Source organism: Somniosus microcephalus, chromosome 21 (assembly GCF_052327205.1).
Source record: "Somniosus microcephalus isolate GS21.2 chromosome 21, FLI_Smic_1.0, whole genome shotgun sequence".
NCBI classification, from domain to species: domain Eukaryota; kingdom Metazoa; phylum Chordata; class Chondrichthyes; order Squaliformes; family Somniosidae; genus Somniosus; species Somniosus microcephalus.
In genome coordinates, this window is record NC_141007.1 from 56,842,779 (window position 1) to 56,863,224 (window position 20,446).

Sequence of the window (20,446 nt, forward strand, 5' to 3'; positions counted from 1 at the left end):
GACAGTTCATTGAGTTTTCCAATTACTCTTGGAACTGCAGTATACTTCTTGGGATAAAAGTCAAGAATTAACCCTCTACTCTAATAGCTTAGTTTCATCAGAGCTGAGCTAGATCAAATGCCTTACAAAAAGAATCGATGAAAGCAATGTAAGTGAGTTTCCCTGAAGCCTTGTAACACTTCACAATATTTTTGTAAAATTATTCCGCAGCCGTCCAAATATATGTGCCGCAAAGTCCTAAAGGTCCATACGATTGCTGTTTTCAGTCTCTTACTTGATTTTAGGTACGAGGCTGTTAATTGCTAACCCATTGTAAAAAAATGTTTTTAAATATTTTGCATCAAAGCTACGTATATAAACTTTTAAAAATTCCAAACGCAGAATTTTTTTTAAGCATTGCCATTAAACCGTGGAATACAGTCAATCTCACTGGTGAGAGATAACCTTTATAACTCGCAGGTGATGTCATTATTCTCACTGCTGGGATAAATATAGCTCCCTGTTTTTTCTGTGTATCTCTCCAGAGATACATGTGTGTAAACTTTGTTTCGTTGTTGACGCCTGCAGGCAACAGCACGCCGGTGACTTGCTATCGTCTGCACTGATATCACACAGGTAAGTAGCAGTCTGTTGGTGAAACCCGGCCTCCTGAGGCAGGGCAGGTGCAGTCCTGTAAATCAACAGGTACAGTCCTGACAATCAACAGGCAGTCGTGTCAATCAACCAGTGGACAAGCAGTTAGCTCTGCCACCTCGCCCCTACTGCAGATTACTGCAGGGTCAGTCATGTTGGACACACACGAGTTCATTTGGCAAGTTGAACGGTTGATTAATTCCAAACCAGAACTTCTGTACAAAAAAAAAAGAACTTTGCCTGCATGCCCCGTGCGCCTAATGTTCCAATTCCGAAAGGGGACAGGTTCACGTTACAGTACCTGGACACTGTTACTTGCAAGGTCACACCTTCTTTACGCTTTGTGTAGATTTCATCGAAACATACCTGTCAATCAATCAGTGTCCAGGTACTGTAACGTGAACCTGTCCCCTTTCGGAATTGGAACATTAGGCGCACGGGGCATGCAGGCAAAGTTCTTTTTTTTTTGTACAGAAGTTCTGGTTTGGAATTAATCAACCGTTCAACTTGCCAAATGAACTCGTGTGTGTCCAACATGAGTGCGCATGCACAGTATCTAGACTATTCCAATGGGAGCAGGGGGGAGAAAAACCAATGGCAATCATGGGAGACAGAGTAGTATGGGACAAACCAACTCGGAGAGCCCCTGCCTAACCCACGTGTCCCAGCAGCCAATCATGACGAAGTTTAATACAGAGATAAAAAAATCATGAGTTTTCTGAGGTGAATCGCGAGTTGGGCTGCATTTTCATTAAAAATCACATATCTCATGATTAAATCGCAAGTGTTGGCATTACTGCACTTATTGCCGGTTAAGGCAATGTGCCAGTTTTCTCCTGCACAGAAGAAAGTCCACACTTCTGAAATCATCACTTGATGAAAAGCAGACAATTGAAGTGCATCATATTTTTGGCCTACTGGTTTTGAGGAACCCTTAGGACTGGGGTAATAGAGTTGGGAAGTTGTCATCTTAACCATTGTGCTACCTGGATGGCTTGTGAATGTGTTGATAAGTTCCAGAAGAATTGGGACATAGAATTGTGGAAGAACACTCACAACATATGGTTTTCTTGTGATTTTAGGTGGTGCCAAAGCTTGCAAAGGTGGAAAAGGGCCAGAAGAACAACATGATCCACCTCTGATTTTCAATCTGTTGAATGATACCGCTGAACTCCTACCTCTGGATCCTGTTACTCCTGAGTACCATGCTGTGCTGCCGCAGATAAAGTTAACGCTGAACAACATCCTCCTGGACATCTCCACAGATAACATCTCCATGGCCGATTATTCACACGATCCAGCTGTGATTCTATGCTGCCAACCAAAGCATGTTGTGTGTAGGTGTGAGAACAGGACCTGAATCCCCTTTCCTTATTTTTATTATTATTTGGGACAGGTGGTTGGTGAAATCACTGGAATGTTCCAAGTATCAATAAAATGTAGGAAATAACTGCTAAAATTAGCAAATAATAAAGTGTATGTGGTAAGTACCTCTTAAATCAACAAATATTCCTTTATATATTATCAGGTAAATTTAAATGAATTATATCCAACTATCTAAATAATAAAATATATTGAGGTCAACTAAAGCATTATGTCCACAATCATATGCGCATGTATCTGTGGTGTGCTTTCTGATTGATTCAACATGTTTTATTGAAAGGGTAAGAGAGATGGTAGAAACTCACTCAATAGGAATGCAAGGGACAGCTACCAAAAAAATCAACCACCATGAGTGTCCCAGCCCCCCTCACAGAAATACATAAAAGATAAAACCTACCACCCCACCTTCCAACTGATGCACTGACAATCAGTATAAGGAAGTCAGTGGAAACTGGAAAGGTACCAGTAGATTGGAAATAGGTTAATGTGTCCATATTCAAATAGAGTGACAAAACAGTCACAAACAACTACAGACCTATTTGTCTTCCTTCAATTCCATGTAAAGAAATAGAATTGATTATCAGGAGAAATCTTAAAGATCATCTGTACAATAACATTCTAGTAAACTGCAGTTAACATGGATTCAGAAGAGTTTCTCACTGAACAACCTCCTCCAGTTCTTTGAGGAAGTGACAACCAACTGTGGAAAGTCCTATGATGTGGTGTACTTTGACTTTCAAAATGCTTTTGATAAAGGCTATCAATTGATAACGTTTTATATGTAACTTTATCAAAAGCCTTTCCGATTCAGGGTAAATCTTGGGAATAGATAAGAAACTGGCTAATTGGTAGGAAACAGCGAGTACTTGTTAAGGAGTTTTGTCAGAGTGGGGTGGGTAGTACTGAGTGAGGTGCCTCAGGGATTGGTGTTGGGTCTGCTACTTTTAAAATTTATATAAATGACCTAGATTCAGAAACTCAATGCAAAGTGGTCAAATTTGCAAATGATACCAAACTAAAAATGCGGTGGAACTGGAAGAGGCTGCTCAGAAAAACAGAATGAGTTGTACAAGTTATGAAAGTGGGCAGAACAATGCCAGATGAAACTTAATGAAGACAAGTGTAAAGTGTTACACTTAGAGATGAAAAATTGATGACATGCATATTCATGAATGGTGTGGAAATAGCTATGGATGAATTGATAGAGATCTAGGAGACTGAATGCTCAACATGTCCAACCAATGCAGAGCAGCAATCAACAAGGCCACTAAGATATTAAACAACATAGTCAAAACAGCAGAATGTAAGTCAAAAATGGAAGTGATCAAAATTTGTAGTGCTCTGTTCAGACAAGGCTGAGCCCTAGTGTCAGGGTTCTGAGTTATGAGGAAAGACTGGAGAGATGGGCAAATCCAGCCTGGAAATGAGGTGTTTGAGGGCTGATCTTAGAGAGACACACAAGATTGTTAAGGGTAAAGAAAAAGTTAATCTGGAATATTACTTTAAATTAAACTATGGGAGTAGGACAAGGGTTCAAATTAGTAAAAGGTAATTTTAGGATTTATATCAGGAAATTCTTCACACAGAGTGGTCAATGTCTGGAATAGACTTCCAGATAGAGTAGTGGAGGCAAAAGCTCTGGAATTGTTCAAGAAACATTTGGATACTACAATGGGGGAATGTTGGGATCTCTAAGATGGGCTGATTGGCCTTCCTCGTCCACAGTTGTCATGATCCAGTGACAGGAGTCATTTAAAAAAAGCACAATGTATTATTCTGCTGCTAAGGTAGAGCTGTGTCCTTTTAAGGCCTAAAGATAAGTATACATAGGGTGAGTTCAATAAGAGCTTCAATGCTCTTTGGTAAAACAGTTTTGCAAATTACAGTCTGTGGTCAGCTCCCAAGCTATCATTCACTTTTTTTTTAATAAAGTGTAATTGCTAAAGTCAAATACATACTACAGGTATTCTGACAGCTGTATCAATAAGGTATTTTCTGTGTTTGGGGAAGCTTCTCTATACATTGCAAATAATTGTTTTTCTTCCTGTTTTTTTTAAATTGTAAGTGGATTAATGCTTCTGTTAAAATAGTCGAGAGAAGAATTTGAGATGAATGCTTTAAGTATTTGCACAATCATATTGTTCACAGTAGTCTCCAGATATAAATTAGTTTGAGTTTTTGCCTCCACTACTCTATCTGGAAGTCCTTTACACACATCGGCCACTCTGTGTGAAGAATTTCCTGATATAAATCCTAAAATGACCTTTACTAATACGTATCACACAGGATCTGTGTGGCACTCTAGTTTCTCAGTGGGTATTGTTAGTTGTTGAAACAATGTTGTAAATGAAGAACAACATTGATAAATGGTGGAGCTCTCTGGTTTAATTGAAATTGAGGCTGGAATTTTCTGAGGTAAGAACGGGTGGGTTGGAGCCTTGGGGGTGAAGTGAAAGTTGTGTAAATGTGAACCCCGACCCCAACCCATCTCCAACCCGCCCACTTTCACTCAGGTGAGACGGGGTGGGTTGGCAATTTACATATGATAATGAGGCCTGAAGTCTCTACTTTAACCTGCTTTGCAGGTTTTACTGCACGCGGCCTAGGATCCCGGGGCTTGGGATTCCCGGTGGCTGCAACGAGGTGGCTTCAGCCTCAGGGAGCAGTGCTTGTGGGCTGGGAGGAGCAGGAGTGCTTCCACGATGCTCCCCCACCATCAGCATGGTCCTCCCCGGGGTCGGGGTTCAGACCCCCCACCCTAGGCCTGGGATCGTGATTCGGCCCTGGGGTCTGGGATCGACTAGCCCCTTCCCACCCCAGGGGATCAGACCGACCCCCCCCCCCCCCCCCCCCCGGGCTTCCCACTGACTCCCGGGTCCCCCCACACCATGTGAGTGGGACCCAGCAAAATTCAGCCTCGAGTCTCCAGTGATGGTGATAGCAGCAGTGTGAAATGTGATGACATGGTACAGTTCACCGTGCTGTGTGGAAAATCTGAGAGACTCTCGCTAGCATTTTCACTTCCTGCTCTGTTAAAGTATCCTGGATTAACATAATATTTAGAGCCAAGGTCTTTTAGTTTGGCCAAGATGTTGGAAGGTTTGATGTGAGAATTCACATTTCAGGAAGTCGTTTTATTTTGTCTTAGGAGAGTGCAACTTTGTGTTATGTTAAATGAGAGACAGAGCTCCTGGAGCAAACTAGCTAATTACATCCATATCCCCAAGCACTTCATGTGCCGCATTAACAATTGCACCTCAACAGGAAATTGTTGCTGTATAAGGATGTGACTTGAAGGATATTCAATGCGTCAAACACACTATAGCACATTTAATCCATCCATTGTGTTCTGCCCTAGGGCAGGTCCCAACTCGAGGCTCACACGAGATTCTTGAGCCACTTACTAGGGAACAGTAGCTGAGGTATTTTCCCATTGCCTTCCTCACAGTTTTTATCTTTGGAATACCTTCTTCTGGGTGGGCTACAACCAAGGCTAAATAGCTCTATCTGCTCTTTACAATAGAGGTGGGGTGGGGGCGCATGCAACCATTGGGTGCAAGTATCCCCACTGGATGTCAATCCAGTATTCAGAGCCAGCTCTTTGTTCTCAACTTGCCAGGGCTGGCTGGCGTGGGGTCCTAATCCAATCCTGCTGACTCAGAGGAGGGAATACTACCACTGAGTTAATGGTCACTCGTGCCAGACCCGAGTACCCCACTGGATGTAAACTCACTATTTAGAGACCCTATTGTAGTCTCCACTCTTTACTTTTGAAATTGAGTTTCAATAATCAACAGAGCTGGAAGTAGCAGTCACAAATATAGGGAGTTTATTTATTTACACACAATGGGGTCGATTTTGAGCTTAGGAAGAACAACCGACTGGTGGAATGCATCAGCTGGTCACCGCACTCAAAGTGAAGAAGTGGCAGTGATTTTGAGCTGCGGCTTCATTAACATTGGGCCAGTAAGTTGCGGAGCGGCAAACAGGCCTCACCCGATGCAGCTCGTTGGATTGAGACCTACCAATATCTGGTTGCCCTGGCCAGCAGAAAGGTGTGCGGGGTGGGGCGGTGTCTCGGAGCGGCAGCAGCCCAGATTATTTTTGTGGGGCCCAGTGGCGCACTCCTGCTCTTCCTAGCCCCACAAAAATATTAACAAACTTACCTTGGTTGGGTCTCTCCTCTGTCGGCCGTGGAAATAATCGTAGTGTGCACGGTACACACTCCGGCCATTTCCAACCAAAAATGGCATTCAGGGCCCTAAGAACCCGATTTGTATATTAAAATGGGCCTGCCACCTGAAGCAGGCAGGCACTTCAAGCACTCGGCAGTAGGCCCCTTTCAAAATGGCACCAGCCGCATCGTTACAGTTAACAGGGTGGTACGGACTCCATTGTGAGACTGTTACTACCCTGTTAACGCTGATCGATACAAGTTAAAATTGACCCCAGTGACTCCATCCTCTTCTGAATACCCCACTGCTTTCATGATACACAGAAAACAACTGATAGTATAAGTAGCTTTTAACAGGATTAAGGAAACAATTCTCTCTAACTTAACCAGATTGTATACAAAAGAGAGGAAACTCGGAAATTTAAGCTGTACTGAAGGGGTTCCTAATGGTTGCATTTTAACACTGAACTTATTACCCTGCACATTCTTGTGGACTCTGCAAATGGCAGAGCTACCGAAATAAATTTTCTTCAGAAATGTTGATTAGTTGTTTTCAGCTATAGAACTAATGTGCATGTCATGTGACCATGGACAATTTTCAGGTGTAGAGGAGGGGAATGTTTGAAGGAAATTGGATACTAGATGAGAGCAATCATAGAGCAGAAAGCAGTCAACAGGTACGAATGAGGCAAGTTAGAGGCATACAGGAACCAGATACCAAGAATAGGCTGATAATCTACATTAAGATGTGTATACAGGAACACTAAAAGTAGTACATAAGAACACAAAAAATAGATGCAGGAGTCGGCCATTCAATAAGATCATGGCTGATCTTCTACCTCAACTCTACTTTCTCACCCTATCTTCCTATCCCTTAGTGTCCAAAAATCTATCGATCCCAGTCTTGTATATACTCAACAACTGAGCATCCACAGGAACATCAAAGACATGGTAGGTCCCAGAAGATGCTATGAATAGAATATACAGGGATATAGATATGTGAAGAGAAAAAGATTGGTGAAGTCAAGCGTAGGTCCCTTGCAGTCAGCATCAGGGGAATTTATAATGGGGAACAAAGAAATGGCAGACCAATTAAATACATACTTTGGTTCTGTCTTCACAAAGGAGGACACAAATAACCTTCCAGAGATTTCGGGGAACATAGGGTCTAATGAGAGGGAGGAATTGAATAAAATCAGTATTTGTAGGAAAATGGTGATAGGGAAATTGACGGGATTGAAGGCCGATAAATCCCCAGGGCCTGATAATCTACATCCTAGGGTACTTAAGGAAGTGGCCCTAGAAATAGATACATTGCTGGTCATCTTCCAAAATTCTATGGACTCTGGAATAGTGCCCATGGATTGGAGGGTAGCTAATGTAACCCCACTATTTAAAAAAGGTGGTAGAGAGAAAACGGGGAATTATAGCGAGAGGATTCGAGTACAGGAGCAAGGATGTCTTGCTGCAGTTGTACAGGGCCTTGGTGAGACCACACCTTGAGTATTGTGTGCAGTTTTGGTCGCCTTATCTGAGGAAGGATGTCCTTGCCATGGAGGGAGTGCAGCGAAGATTCATCAGACTGATACCTGGGATGGCAAGAATGATGTATGAAGAGAGATTGAGTCGATTAGGCTTATATTCGCTAGAGTTTAGAAGAATGAGAGGGGATCTCATTAAAACTTATAAAATTCTAACAGAACTAGACAGACTGGATGCAGGAAGGATGTTCCCGATGGCGGGGGAGTCCAGAACCAGGGGTCACACTCTAAGGATAAGGGGTAAGCCATTTAGGACTGAAATGAGGAATTTCTTCACCCAGAGAGTGGTGAACCTGTGGAATTCTCTACCACAGAAGGCAGTTGAGACCAACTTATTAAATATATTCAAGAAGGAGTTAGATATATTTCTTAAGGCTCAAGGGATATGGGGAGAAAGCAGGGACAGGGTACTGAATTTGGATGATCAGCCATGATCTCATTAAATGGCGGAGCAGGCTCGAGGGGCCGAATGTCCTACTCCTATCTTCTATGTTTCTATATAAAGTGTTCAGGAAAGGAGGTGGTGTAACTATGCCAGGGACACATAGGAGGTAAAAGAAGTTAACCTTGTGGGATGTGGAAAGTTACACAATACCTATTCTAGTTAGACATCTTTAAAGTGATGAGTAAAGTTAACACCAAAAGGGTAATTTTATGAGTCTGCACTTCTGACTGGAGCCTCGCCTGTCAGTAGCACACACTGCCCATGATATGTAGATTGTAAGGTTCTGTGAGAATGTGACAATGGCCAGCAGTAAATATGGAAGATGTTTACAGGCCACATTCTGTGACATCCATTCTTTGGCCTTCTATCTGGTAAATGATACTGTGAGATAGTCTTCACTTGGCAGCTTCATTTAGATATACCATCTTCTTCTGCATCTATTCCCAGGTTCCTGCCTCTACCACCCTTTCAGGCAGTGAGTTCCAGACTCCCACAACCCTCTGGGTGAAGAAATTTCCCCGCAAATCACCTCTAAACCTTCCACCAATTACTTTAAATCTGTGCCTCCTGGTTTTTGACCCCTCTGCTAAGGGAAATAGGTCCTTTCCATCCACTTTATCTATGCCCCTCATAATTTTATACAATTCAATAAGGTCTCCCCCTCAGCCTCCTCTGTTCTAAGGAAAACAGACCCAGCCTAACCAGTCTTTCCTCATAGCTAAGATTCTCTACTCCCGGCAACATCCTTGTAAATCTCTGTACCCTCTCTAGTGCAATCACATCTTTGCTGTAATGTGGTGACCAGAACTGCACGCAGTACTCTAGCTGAGGCCTAACTAGTGTTTTATACAGTTGAAGCATAACCCCCCTGCTCTTGTATTCTATGCCACGGCTAATAAAGGCAAGCATTCCGTATGCCTTCTTAACCACCTTATCTACTTGGCCTGCTACCTTCAGGAATCTGTGGACATGCACTCCAAGGTCCCTTTGTTCCTCTACACTACTCAGTATCCTACCATTTAATGTGTATTCCCTTTCCTTGTTAGCCCTCCCCAAATGCATTATCTCACACTTCTCCGGATTGAATTCCATTTGCCACTGTTCTGCCCACCTGACCAATTTATTGATATCTTCCTGCAGTCTACAGCTTCCTTCTTCAGTATCAACCACACGGCCGATTTTAGTATCATCTGCAAACTTCTTAATCATACCCCCTATATTCAAGTCTAGATCATTGATATATACCACAAAAAGCAAGGGACCTAGTACTGAACCCTGCGGAACCCCACTGGAAACAGCCTTCCAGTTAGAAAAACACCCATCAACCATTACCCTTTGCTTCCTGTCTCCGAGCCAGTTTTGAATCCAACTTGAAACTTTGCCCAGGATCCCATGGGCTTTTAACTTCGTGACCAGTCTGCCATGTGGAACCTTATCAAAAGCCTTGCTAAAGTCCATATACACTACATCAAATGCACTACCCTCATCTACCCTCCTTGTTACCTTCCCTTAACAAATCCGTGCTGACTATCCTTGATTAATCCGTGTCTTTCTAAATGAAGATTTATCGTGCCCTTCAGAATTCTTTCCAATAATTTTCTCACCACCGAGGTTAGGCTGACTGGCCTGTAATTACTCGGTCTATCCTTTTCTCCCTTTTTAAACAAGGGTACCACGTTAGCAGTCCTCCAGTCCACCGGCACCACACCTGAAGCCAGAGAGGATTGAAAAATGATGGTCAGGGCCTCTGCTATTTCCTCTTTTGCTTCGCTTAACAGCCTGGAATACATTTCATCCGGGCCTGGGGATGTACCCACTTTTAAAGCTGCTAAACCCCTTAATACTTCCTCTCTCACTATGTTTATTTCATCTAATACTTCACACTCCTCCCCGCTGATAGCAGTGTCTGCTTCGCCCCTCTCCTTTGTGAAAACAGATGCGAAGTATTCATTAAGAATCCTACCGACGTCTCCCGCCTCCACACGCAGATTACCCTCATGCTCTCTAATAGGCCCTACCCTTTCTTTAGTTATCCTCTTACTCTTAATATATTTATAAAACATCTTTGGGTTTTCCTTGATTTTACTTGCCAAGAATTTTTCATGCTCTCTCTTTGCTTTCCTAATATCCTTTTTAATTGCACCCCTGCACTTTCTGTACTCCTCTAAAGATTCTGGAGTATTTAGCCCTCGGTATCTGTCATACGCCTCCTTTTTAAAAAAAAATCCTACCCTGTATGTCCCTAGACATCCAGGGGGCTATAGATTTGTTTGTCCCACCTTTTTTCTTTAAGGGCACATATTTGGTCTGAACCCTCCAGATCTCCTCCATGAATGCCTCCCACTGCTCTGACACTGATTTACCTTCAAGTAGCTGTTTCCAGTTCACTATGGCTAAATCCCCTCTGAGCTTAGCAAAATTTGCTTATCCCTAATTTAGAATTTTTATTCCTGGTCTATCCTTGTCCTTTTCCATAACTACCTTTAAATGTAACAGAATTATGGTCACTAGCACCAAAATGCTCCCCCACTGATACGCCTTCTACCTGCCCAGCTTCATTCCCTAAAACTAAGTCCAGAACCGCCCCCTCCCTTGTTGGGCTTGCTACATACGGCTTTAAAAAGTTCTCCTGGATGCATTTTAGGAATTCCGCACCCTCTATACCCTTCACACTAATTTTATCCCAGTTAATACTGGGGTAGTTGAAATCCCCTACTATTATTGCCCTATAGTTTTTGAACTTCTCAGAAATTTGTCTACATATTTGTTCTATCTCCCTCTCACTGTTTGGGGGTCTGTATTACACTCCCAGCAGTGTGATCGCCCCTTTTTTGTTTTTCAATTCGACCCATATGGCCTTGTTTGGTGATCCCTCCAACATATCATCCCTCCTCACAGCTGTAATCGTTTCTTTAATCAATACCGCGACCCCCCTCCCTTTTTACCTCCCTCTCTATCCCGTCTGAAAATCCTGTAACCAGGAATGTTGAGCTGCCATACCTGCCCCTCTTTCAGCCACGTCTCTGTAATAGCTATAATATCATAGTCCCAAGTATCTACCTGTGCCCTCAGCTCATCTGCCTTGTTCGCTATACTCCTTGCATTGAAGTACCATTTAGTACAGGCAAACCTCCTTGTTGACTACTATCTAGCCCTTTATTCCTCTGTCCTTCCAATTTACTTTCTACATTTTTGTTTCCCAATTCCAGTTTTTCTTCCCTCCCTCTTGACTTTATACTTAAGTTCCCATCCCCCTGCTAAGCTAGTTTAAACCCTCCCCAACAGCACTAGCAAACCCTCCCGCGAGGATATTGGTCCCATTCCCGTTGAGGTGCAACCCATCTGGCTTGTAGAGGTCCCACCTCCCCCAGAAACGGTTCCAATTCCTCAGGAATCTAAAGCCCTCCCTCCTACACAATTTCTCCAGCCACGCATTCATCTGCTCTATTTTCCTATTTCTGTACTCACTAGCACGTGGCACTGATTACTACCTTTGAAGTCCTGCTTTTTAACCTCTTTCCTAACTCCCTAAACTCTGCCTGCAGGACCTCATCCCTCTTACTACCTATGTCGTTGGTAGCGATATGGACCACGACCTCTGGCTGTTCACCCTCCCCCCTCAGAATGTCCTGCAGCCGTTCAGTGACATCCTTGACCCTGGAACCAGGGAGGCAACATACCATCCTGGAGTCATGTCTGTGGCTGCAGAAAAGCCTGTCTGCTCCCCTAACTATTGAATTCTCTCTCACTATTGCTCCCCCTCTCCTCTTGCCCCCGCCTATGCAGCTGAGCCTTCCATGGTGCTGTGGACTTGGCTCTGGCTGCACTCCCCAGAGGAACCATCGCCCTCACCAGTACTCAGCATCGAATACTGGTTGGTGAGCAAGATGGGCTCTGGGGACTCCTGCACTTCCTGCCTGGACCTCCTTCTGTCTGACGGTCACCCGTTCCCCCTCTGCCTGCACACTCTTAAGCTGCGGGGTGACCACCTCCCGAAACATGCTATTCACGTAGCTCTCAGCCTCGCGGATGCATAGCAGTGACTGCAGTCGCCGCTCAAGCTCCGTAACCCGGTGCTCGAGCTGCTGTAGCTGACGACACTTTCTGCACATGTGGTCGTCCAGACCACGGGAGGTGTCCGGGACTTCCCACATGGCACAGTATGTGCATTCCACAGGTGTGCGCTGCCCTGCCATACCTCTAATTATCAGACTATTTACTAACCTAGCTGGAATAAACTTACAAACTTTAAGAAAACCAAGTAAAAACACTTACCAGATACTCACCAATCAGCTCCCTCTTTTTGAACATTTAGTTTTTAATCCTGGCTCTTAATTTAAACCAATGCCCAAGATAAAGAGAGAAATACTGACCAACCAATCACTTCCCTGCTTTTCTGTGACGTCACTCCTTGTTTTTGTTGTCAGATTCACTGCCTCCGCTCTCGGACCTCGCTCTGCCACGCTCTTTATATCCTCAGGCTCCGCTCTCGCTCCCTCTCAGGTCCGCTGCCTCCGCTCTCGGGCCTCTCTCTGCTAAGCTCTTTATATCCTCAGGCTCCTCCCTCGCTCCCTCTCAGGACACTGAACCAATCATCACAAGGTGGGTGCTATGTCACTCCATCACTTGTGCACAGATCCATTTTCTCCCTCTACATTTATTCTTTCAGCCCCATACAACCCTTGAAAAGGCTGAAACAATTTTTGATCACATTCTTTTAAATTTTAGCTGCAGCCCTGCAGACAAGTTCCCACCCCACACCAACCACCCAGTGCCAGGCCCAAAGTGAGCTAGGTCAAAATTATTAGATTGCAACTGATAGATGTGCTTGTCCACTGTTGTAGATAGGGGAGGATTGTGTTTTTTTATGGCTAATATTAGGCAGCTGAGCTATATTTGCCGTTATGTGTCACCCTCCAGTAAAAGCCGTTAATGTTCAGATTCAAAGCTAGTGTAGGAGACAGCCTTCATCTTTTTGAGTAACAAATGTATCGATTTGGAGGAGGGGACCGAGTGTAACATATCAAAGTTTGCAGATGATACTAAGATGGGAGGGAAAGTAGTGAGTGAGGAGGACATAAAAAAACCTGCAAGGGGACATAGACAGGCTAAGTAAGTGGGCAGAGATTTGGCAGATGGAATACAATACTGGAAAGTGTGAGGTTATGCACTTTGGCAGGAAAAATCGTAGAGCAAGTTATTATCTTAATGGCAAGAAACTGGAAAGTACTGAAGTACAAAGGGATCTGGGGGTCCTGGTGCACGAAACTCAAAAGGTTAGTATACAGGTGCAGCAAGTGATTAAGAAGGCCAATGGAATGTTGGCTTTCATTGCTAGGGGGATAGAATATAAAAATAGGGAGGTATTGCTTCAGTTGTACAAGGTATTGGTGAGACCGCACCTGGAATACTGCATACAGTTTTGGTGTCCATACTTAAGAAAAGACATACTTGCTCTCGAGTCAATACAAAGAAGGTTTACTCGGTTAATCCTGGGGATGAGGGGATGGACATATGAGGAGAGGTTGAGTAGATTGGGACTCTACTCATTGGAGTTCAGAAGAATGAGAGGCGATCTTATTGAAACATGTAAGATTGTGAAGGGGTTGGATCGGGTGGATGCGGGGAGGATGTTCCCGATGATGGGTGAAACTAGAACTAGGGGGCATAGTCTTAGAATAAGGGGCTGCTCTTTCAAAACTGAGATGAGGAGGAACTACTTCACTCAGAGAGGGTGGTAGTTCCATGGAATATGCTGCCCCAAAAAGCTGTGGAAGCTACATCATTACATAAATTTAAAACAGAAATAGACAGTTTCCTAGAAGTAAAGGGAATTAAGGGTTACGGGGAGCGGGCAGGAATTTGGACATGAGTCTAGGTTCGGATCGGTCATGGCCCTGTGGGTAGCGGAGCGGGCCCAGGGGCCGTGTAGCCTGATCCTGCTCCTATTTCATGTGTCTAATTCTGTTAGATTCAGGAGATGGTTCTGTGATAGTAGATTGGTGGTTAGGATCAGATCAGCCATGATCTTATTGAATGGCGGAGCAGGCTCGAGGGGCCGATTGGCCTGCTCCTGCTCCTATTTCTTATGTTCTTATGTATTTTTAAATGCGTTGGTGTTTTTTTCTCTTATGTGACTACAAAGGTTAACTGAAGAGGTTAAGAGGTGATCTGACAAAAGTGTTTAAAATAGCAAAGGGGAATAACAAGGCAAGATAGGAAATATTACTTCCTCTACATATTCACAAGGGAAGATCCTGCCTCGCCCAGCTCCTTGATTTCCTTGAGGAAGTGACAACCCAAGTCAGCTGTGCTAAACCCTAAGATGTTGTATACTTAGATTTCCAAAAGCATTTGATAAAGTTCCACATGAAAGGTTACTAATTAAGCTCAAAGCTGTTGGGATGTGGGCCAAAGCCTGGTTATGAATAAGAAATTGGCTTGTGGATAGAAAACAACAGGTTCCAGATAGAGGAGGTAATGCCAGGATGGGGTGAAGTACTGAGTGGAGTGCCCCATGGCTCAGTATCGGCACCACGACTGTTTCTAATTTACATCAATGACTTGGATTCAGAAACTCAAAGCCAATTGGTCGATTTTCAGTTGATACCAAACTCAGAGGAGCAGTAGAGTCAAAGGAGGCAGTCCAGATATATTACAGAATGGGTTAAACAAAATGGCAGAGGCCTGCGATCTGGAAAAATCTACGCCCTTACCTGAGGGCTCCCGGGATGAACACGCTTCCGATCCTGGGCCTCTCCAAACTCCAAGTGCGCAGGGCCCACGTATCCCAGAGGCGTATGTAGTTCACAGCGTCCCTGGGATCACGTGGGCCATGGGGAGCCAATCACAGAAGGGAATCTCCCTTCATACATTTAACAGGAAGACCTGTCAAGTATATGAATGGAGATCATCTCAAAAACATAGTAAAACTTTAAATACATTTTTTTTTAAATCACATTTTTAAAATGACTTGAAATTACAATAAATTAAATATTTTAAGCAAAAATTTAATTTTTTGAAAAAAATAATTAAAGTTTTTTACGGGGCTAAAAATAAACTTTTTTAAAGTATTTTTAATTGATAAATCAGTGGAAATTTAAAAAAAAAACTTTTTTCAACTCTTATCCTGGTAAAAGCAGGCCTTACCAAAAATTGTAAGGGTTTTCTATGGGCGGAGAATCTCCAAAAAGCGGAACTATCCGCCCACAGAGGCCCTTCTCCAGGGCAGCCGGAGGATCTGTCAAGACCATTCTTGACAGATCGGAAATGCCAGTTTTCAGTGCATGCCTGAAACCGGCATTTCCGATGTCCCTACGGGTTGGTACACAGCGCGTACCCACCCGTAGGGATCGGAATATCTGGGCCATTATGTAAGTGGGCTGAACAATTGCAGATGGAATTTAATGCAGACCAGTATTTTAAAAAGTCATGAGTGATGTAAATGGCAGACTTATCTTGAGACATTTCACAGAGATAAATTAATATTTTAATGACCAGCTGGTACAAGGAGCCTGGAAAGAAATGGACAAGAGTTTAGCAGAGCAACTGATGCGTAAGAATTATATGTTATGGTAAAAATAGTTTTGATACAAAAGAGGATATCCATCTGGTGATGAGTTTTTACTGGCTATGGATTGCTTTTACTTATAAAATATCACACACAGGAAGGAAAAATGGGTGACACATGCATTGAATGAATGGGGTTAAGTTAGTTGAGGTTGGAAAATTCCTAGGATTCTTAGTAGATTCAATAAAGCCAATAGAATGTTGAACTGCATAGCCAAAATATAGGAAATCATCTGGTTAGACAGCGCATTGAGTAATGTGCACCAGGAAACAAGGAGGCATCAAAGTGCTGGAGGCATTGCAGAGAAAAGGCATGAGGCCGATCTCTAGTGTTAGAGGACCGAGTTACAAGAGAAAACTGGAGAGACTTGGGCTTTTTAGCCTGGAAAGGAAACGTCTGAGAGGTGATCTTAGAGGTATATAAGATAGTAAATGGTATGCAAAAGGTTAATTCAGAATACTACTTTAAATTAGACCATGCAAGTAGAACAAGGGGACATCGTTTCAAACCAGTAAAAGACAAGAACTATACAGTGGTGCAGCCTCACATGGGGCGACCTCAGTATAGATGTTTGAATTATCGCTGATTTCTAAAGTGGAAGTTGGACTAATCAAAGCTGCGCCTGGTGCTGAGATTGTCCTATGCAAGGCTACACTTTCTCTTTGAATTTAACCTTAAATGTGCTCATTTTCTCTTAAAAAATCAGAATTTTATATATTTTTTGATGCACCACCTCTTGCTATGCGAGGTTGTATCGGTGGCTCTGCTTCTCAGCCAGTCTGTTCTCCTCGCCTCCCCACCCCACCCCTAGTTTGGGAACCTCTGGCTTAGTGTTATAGCAGATGATGCAATACCCACCCGGCCATTGGAGGAGCCTTAAAAAGATAAGGAAATGTCAGCTGGCTATTTAACTGCAGGGTTCATCACAGCAGAGCTTGCTGATGTCCACACATACAGTCTTGCAACATAGGTCACTGTAATGATCAATAACATGTCATTCTATAGTGGACACTAGGTGGAGCCGTAGAGCTGTATATAGCTGTATGTATAAGACTACACTACCCAGCTGTATGTATATTAAGACTACATTACCCATGAGGCACTAGGCTACCCACAAGGCAACAGTCAAGATGGAAGTCTCTACAGATACTGTACCTAGTCCACATGTGCTCAATAAAGTAACTAGCAAAAGCTAGCTGTGTTCATAATAAGAATGTCTATTTATTAATGAACATAAGAGGTCACTGGATAGGAAGCCTGCCCAATTTTCTTCTCCCTAACTCAGTGCACTAATGGGAAATAACAGTAGTCCTCCTGCCACCCTCTAACTTCAGCATATACTGGAAATTGAACCTGGAGCCATACCCAGCTCAGCTGCTGCCTGGAAAACTTGCTAAGCCATCAGGACAGCTTAAGAAAATAGTTAATATTAATGGAATAACAGTACTGCTGCTTAGACAATATTGCCATTTTGGGGGTGGGTGGGATAAGTGAACATACTGCAGATGTGTGTTCTTGCCTATCTACAGCCATTTTCTAGGCATTAAGTGTAACAGTTGCAATAGGCTCATTGTCATGCCTACCAGGAAAGGCCTGTGGGTCTTGTTACACAATTACCAATTTTCGTACGTAGCACATGCAATCCTACATTCTTTTACAAGGCATATCTTATCAATTATATTCCCCAAGGTTACAATGTTTTAATAAATAAATGATTTTTCTAAGGATCCCTGATGGCCTGGTGGATTTAGGCATTGTCAGGTATCACCTGAGGCATGTAGACCTTACTCTCTGCTGAGGTAGCTGATCTCAAACAGGGAGTAACAGAGGAACTACAATTGGCAGCAGTATCCTAAAGCTAGAGAAAGGAAATAGCAGCCAGAGGTCCTGCATGTGGGTGGGTAGAATATCAGGTGAGAACAGATTCAGGTTCCATAGTGATGCTCTCCATGGTCAAATTGCCACTCAAAATTTACACGGAAAATGGAGTACTGGAAAGCTGCCAACACCCATGAGACCATACACCAGAAAGAGTCTGTGCCTTCAGAAGAGATTTTTTTTTTAAAAAAAGCTTCCAGGGTGTGTATTTAATATTATGTTATATCTGCAGAATATAATTATGATGCATAGGTTATTTTTGTAAAGGAACTGTACTGATGAGTGGAAAGACTTATTTCCAGTCTAGATTTTTCTACATCTGGGAATTTCTCACCCACTCACAACAATGAGTCAACAGGACTATCACGCAAGATATTAAATTAGAGAGCTTTGTGCTTTTTCTTTTGGCATTTTGAATTTTTGTCTGTAATAAAAGCACGTTACATTTACATTTTTGTCTCCATTTAATAATGACATATGTACAGAAGAATACCCATTCTAACTTGCTTTTCCATTTACAAATGTTGGTACCTTTTCCCCCTTTTTCAGGCTCTGGAATTTACATACACAAAATGTAATATGCTTTTGAAAGTTACAATAAATGTACAGACTTTTACACTTTAGGCTTTTCCTCACACTTGTTCTCATGTTCACAGCTAGAATACAGTTTACATAAACAAACTGAGTCCCTTAACTAACAAAATCTGCATCTTTATTCAGAGTTATTATATAGAATTACATAGAAATCACAACCTAGAAATGGGCCATTCAGTTAAGCCAGTCCGTGTTGGTGTTTCTGCTTCACACCAGCAGTAGTCCTAATCCAATGTACCCGCCCTGCTCCCATATCCTTTTATTCCCTATGTACAAGTTAGCATGCTCATATTTAGCAGTGAGCCCTTAGTCATAGCATATCACTCACAGACTCAGGAGAATACGTGGAATGCCCACCAGTGTGTCATCCTATCACCTCCAAATGTGGAAAAAGTACATTGCTACCTCAATGCGTATAGATTCACTTACAGATTAACTAAAATGCAGAAGCAAAAAGACATAGCAAGATACTAAAACAGTACAAATACTGGCACCAAAATCCCACAAGCTGTGATCTTGGTGATTGCTTCTGCATATTACTTAATTTGTAAGTAATTATGACCAGGTAGTTTTTAACTGCATGTATTGATCTGGTAATGAGCTTTTTCCACCTTCGAAGGTGACAGGATGATGTGATGGGAATTCTACCTATTCTGCTGTGAGTCCTATGCTGCAATTAAGAGTTTGTTGTTGCACATATGCATGCTAATCTGTTCACAGTGGTGAAAAAGATTCTCCCGCAGGCGCTGTCCAACACTGACCTCCGCCAGAGCTTGCAGGGTCAGTCGGAGGGCTCCTAATTTGTTTAGGACCATTTGGTGCAAATTCACTAGGGGCACACTGCTGCCCCCCATCACTCAAACCCTGCCACTGCCCCAATCACTTGAGTAATTTCACCCATACTTCTGTCTGTAGAGGCTGAAAACTCCCCAAGCAAGAATGCTAATCCAGAATTTTTTTTTAAACCAAACATAAAATTGTCGTCTTCAAGGATCCAGACCACTTGCCAGGCCTGGACCACACTGATGGGACCCACATGTGCCCTTTTGTAGTCCAATACACTTCATCTTTCTCTGCATACTGGCTGCTACTGATATGGCAGCTCCCTATCCATGGCCAAGACTGGGAACTCCCAACTTAGGGAGTCCTCATCCTGGTCCCACTCCCGCCCATATAATTTCCTTGTAAAGGGTGGATGGAAGTTCTGTCCATTACGAGTCAATGCAAAAACTGGCAGAATTGGCAGAGATCTGACAACATCGTATTTCCTTGGGGGTTCCCCTGGTCTCCAGCCAAAGTTACGCCAGAAGACCAATAAAAGCCCTGTGGAATTTCAGAGCCACCGGTCCGACAACATCTCGATTTAAAAATCCTCATCCTTGTTTTCAAATCCCTCCATGGTCTTGCCCCTCCCTTTTTCTGTAACCTCCTCCAGCCACACAACCCTCTGAGATCTCTGAGCTCCTCTAATTCTGGCAGCTTGCACATCCCTGATTTTAATTGCTCCACAATTGACATCCAGACTCTCAGCTCTGGAATTCTCTCCCTAAGCCTCTCTGCCTCTTTACATATCTCTCCTCCTTTAAGACGCTCCTTAAAACCTACCACTTTGACCAAGCTTTTGGTCACCTACCCTAATATCTCCTTGTGTGGCTTGGTGCCAAATTGTGTTTGATAATGCACCTGTGAAGCGCCTTGGGACCATTAACTACAGGAGTGGAGATAGGAAAGACTAGATCATAGGATGTTAAAGCACAGAAACAAACTTTTTGATCCATCAAGTCTTTACTGGCATTTTTCCTCCATATGAACCATCTAGTTTAATCCCACTCTCCTGCTTGCTTCCCATACCCCATCCTAATCAGCCTATGTGTAAAGATTTATTCTAACCGTCCCTTTAATTCCTTTTGTGATTATCTTAAAATTGTGTCCTGTCGTGATCGTCTCAGCAACCCATGGAAACAATCCATCACTATACAATTTAATATAACCCTTTGTAGCCTTGAAGATCTCTATCAGGTCACCCCTTAACCTTTTTGTTGTGTATTTTGAATGTGTATTAGAATTGTCCCACATGGGATACCGTAGTGGTGATTTGCAATGCACTATGGGAAATGTAGTGCATTGAGTGAAGAAGCACATTGTAAATAAAATGGCCGTTAACTAAACTCTCCACCCCGGAGTCCTTCTTAATTGTTATATAGGTAAGGGTATAAAACCCCTTGAGA

General features: G+C 43.0%; 1 protein-coding gene across 3 annotated transcripts in view; it reads left to right on the forward strand.

The window, feature by feature from the left end:
* arsg (arylsulfatase G) overlaps window positions 1-18,073 on the forward strand; it is a 121,292-nt gene extending 103,219 nt beyond the window's left edge. For 2 of the 3 annotated variants that reach the window (XM_085963701.1, XM_085963702.1), the window contains one exon: window positions 1,716-18,073. In XM_085963701.1, the coding sequence (XP_085819827.1) occupies window positions 1,716-1,993 (278 nt within the window). In that variant the 3' untranslated portion in view covers window positions 1,994-18,073. The remainder of the gene's footprint in view (window positions 1-1,715) is intronic. The other variant, XM_085963703.1, reaches the window with a different exon arrangement.
* The last annotated feature ends 2,373 nt before the right edge of the window (window positions 18,074-20,446 follow it).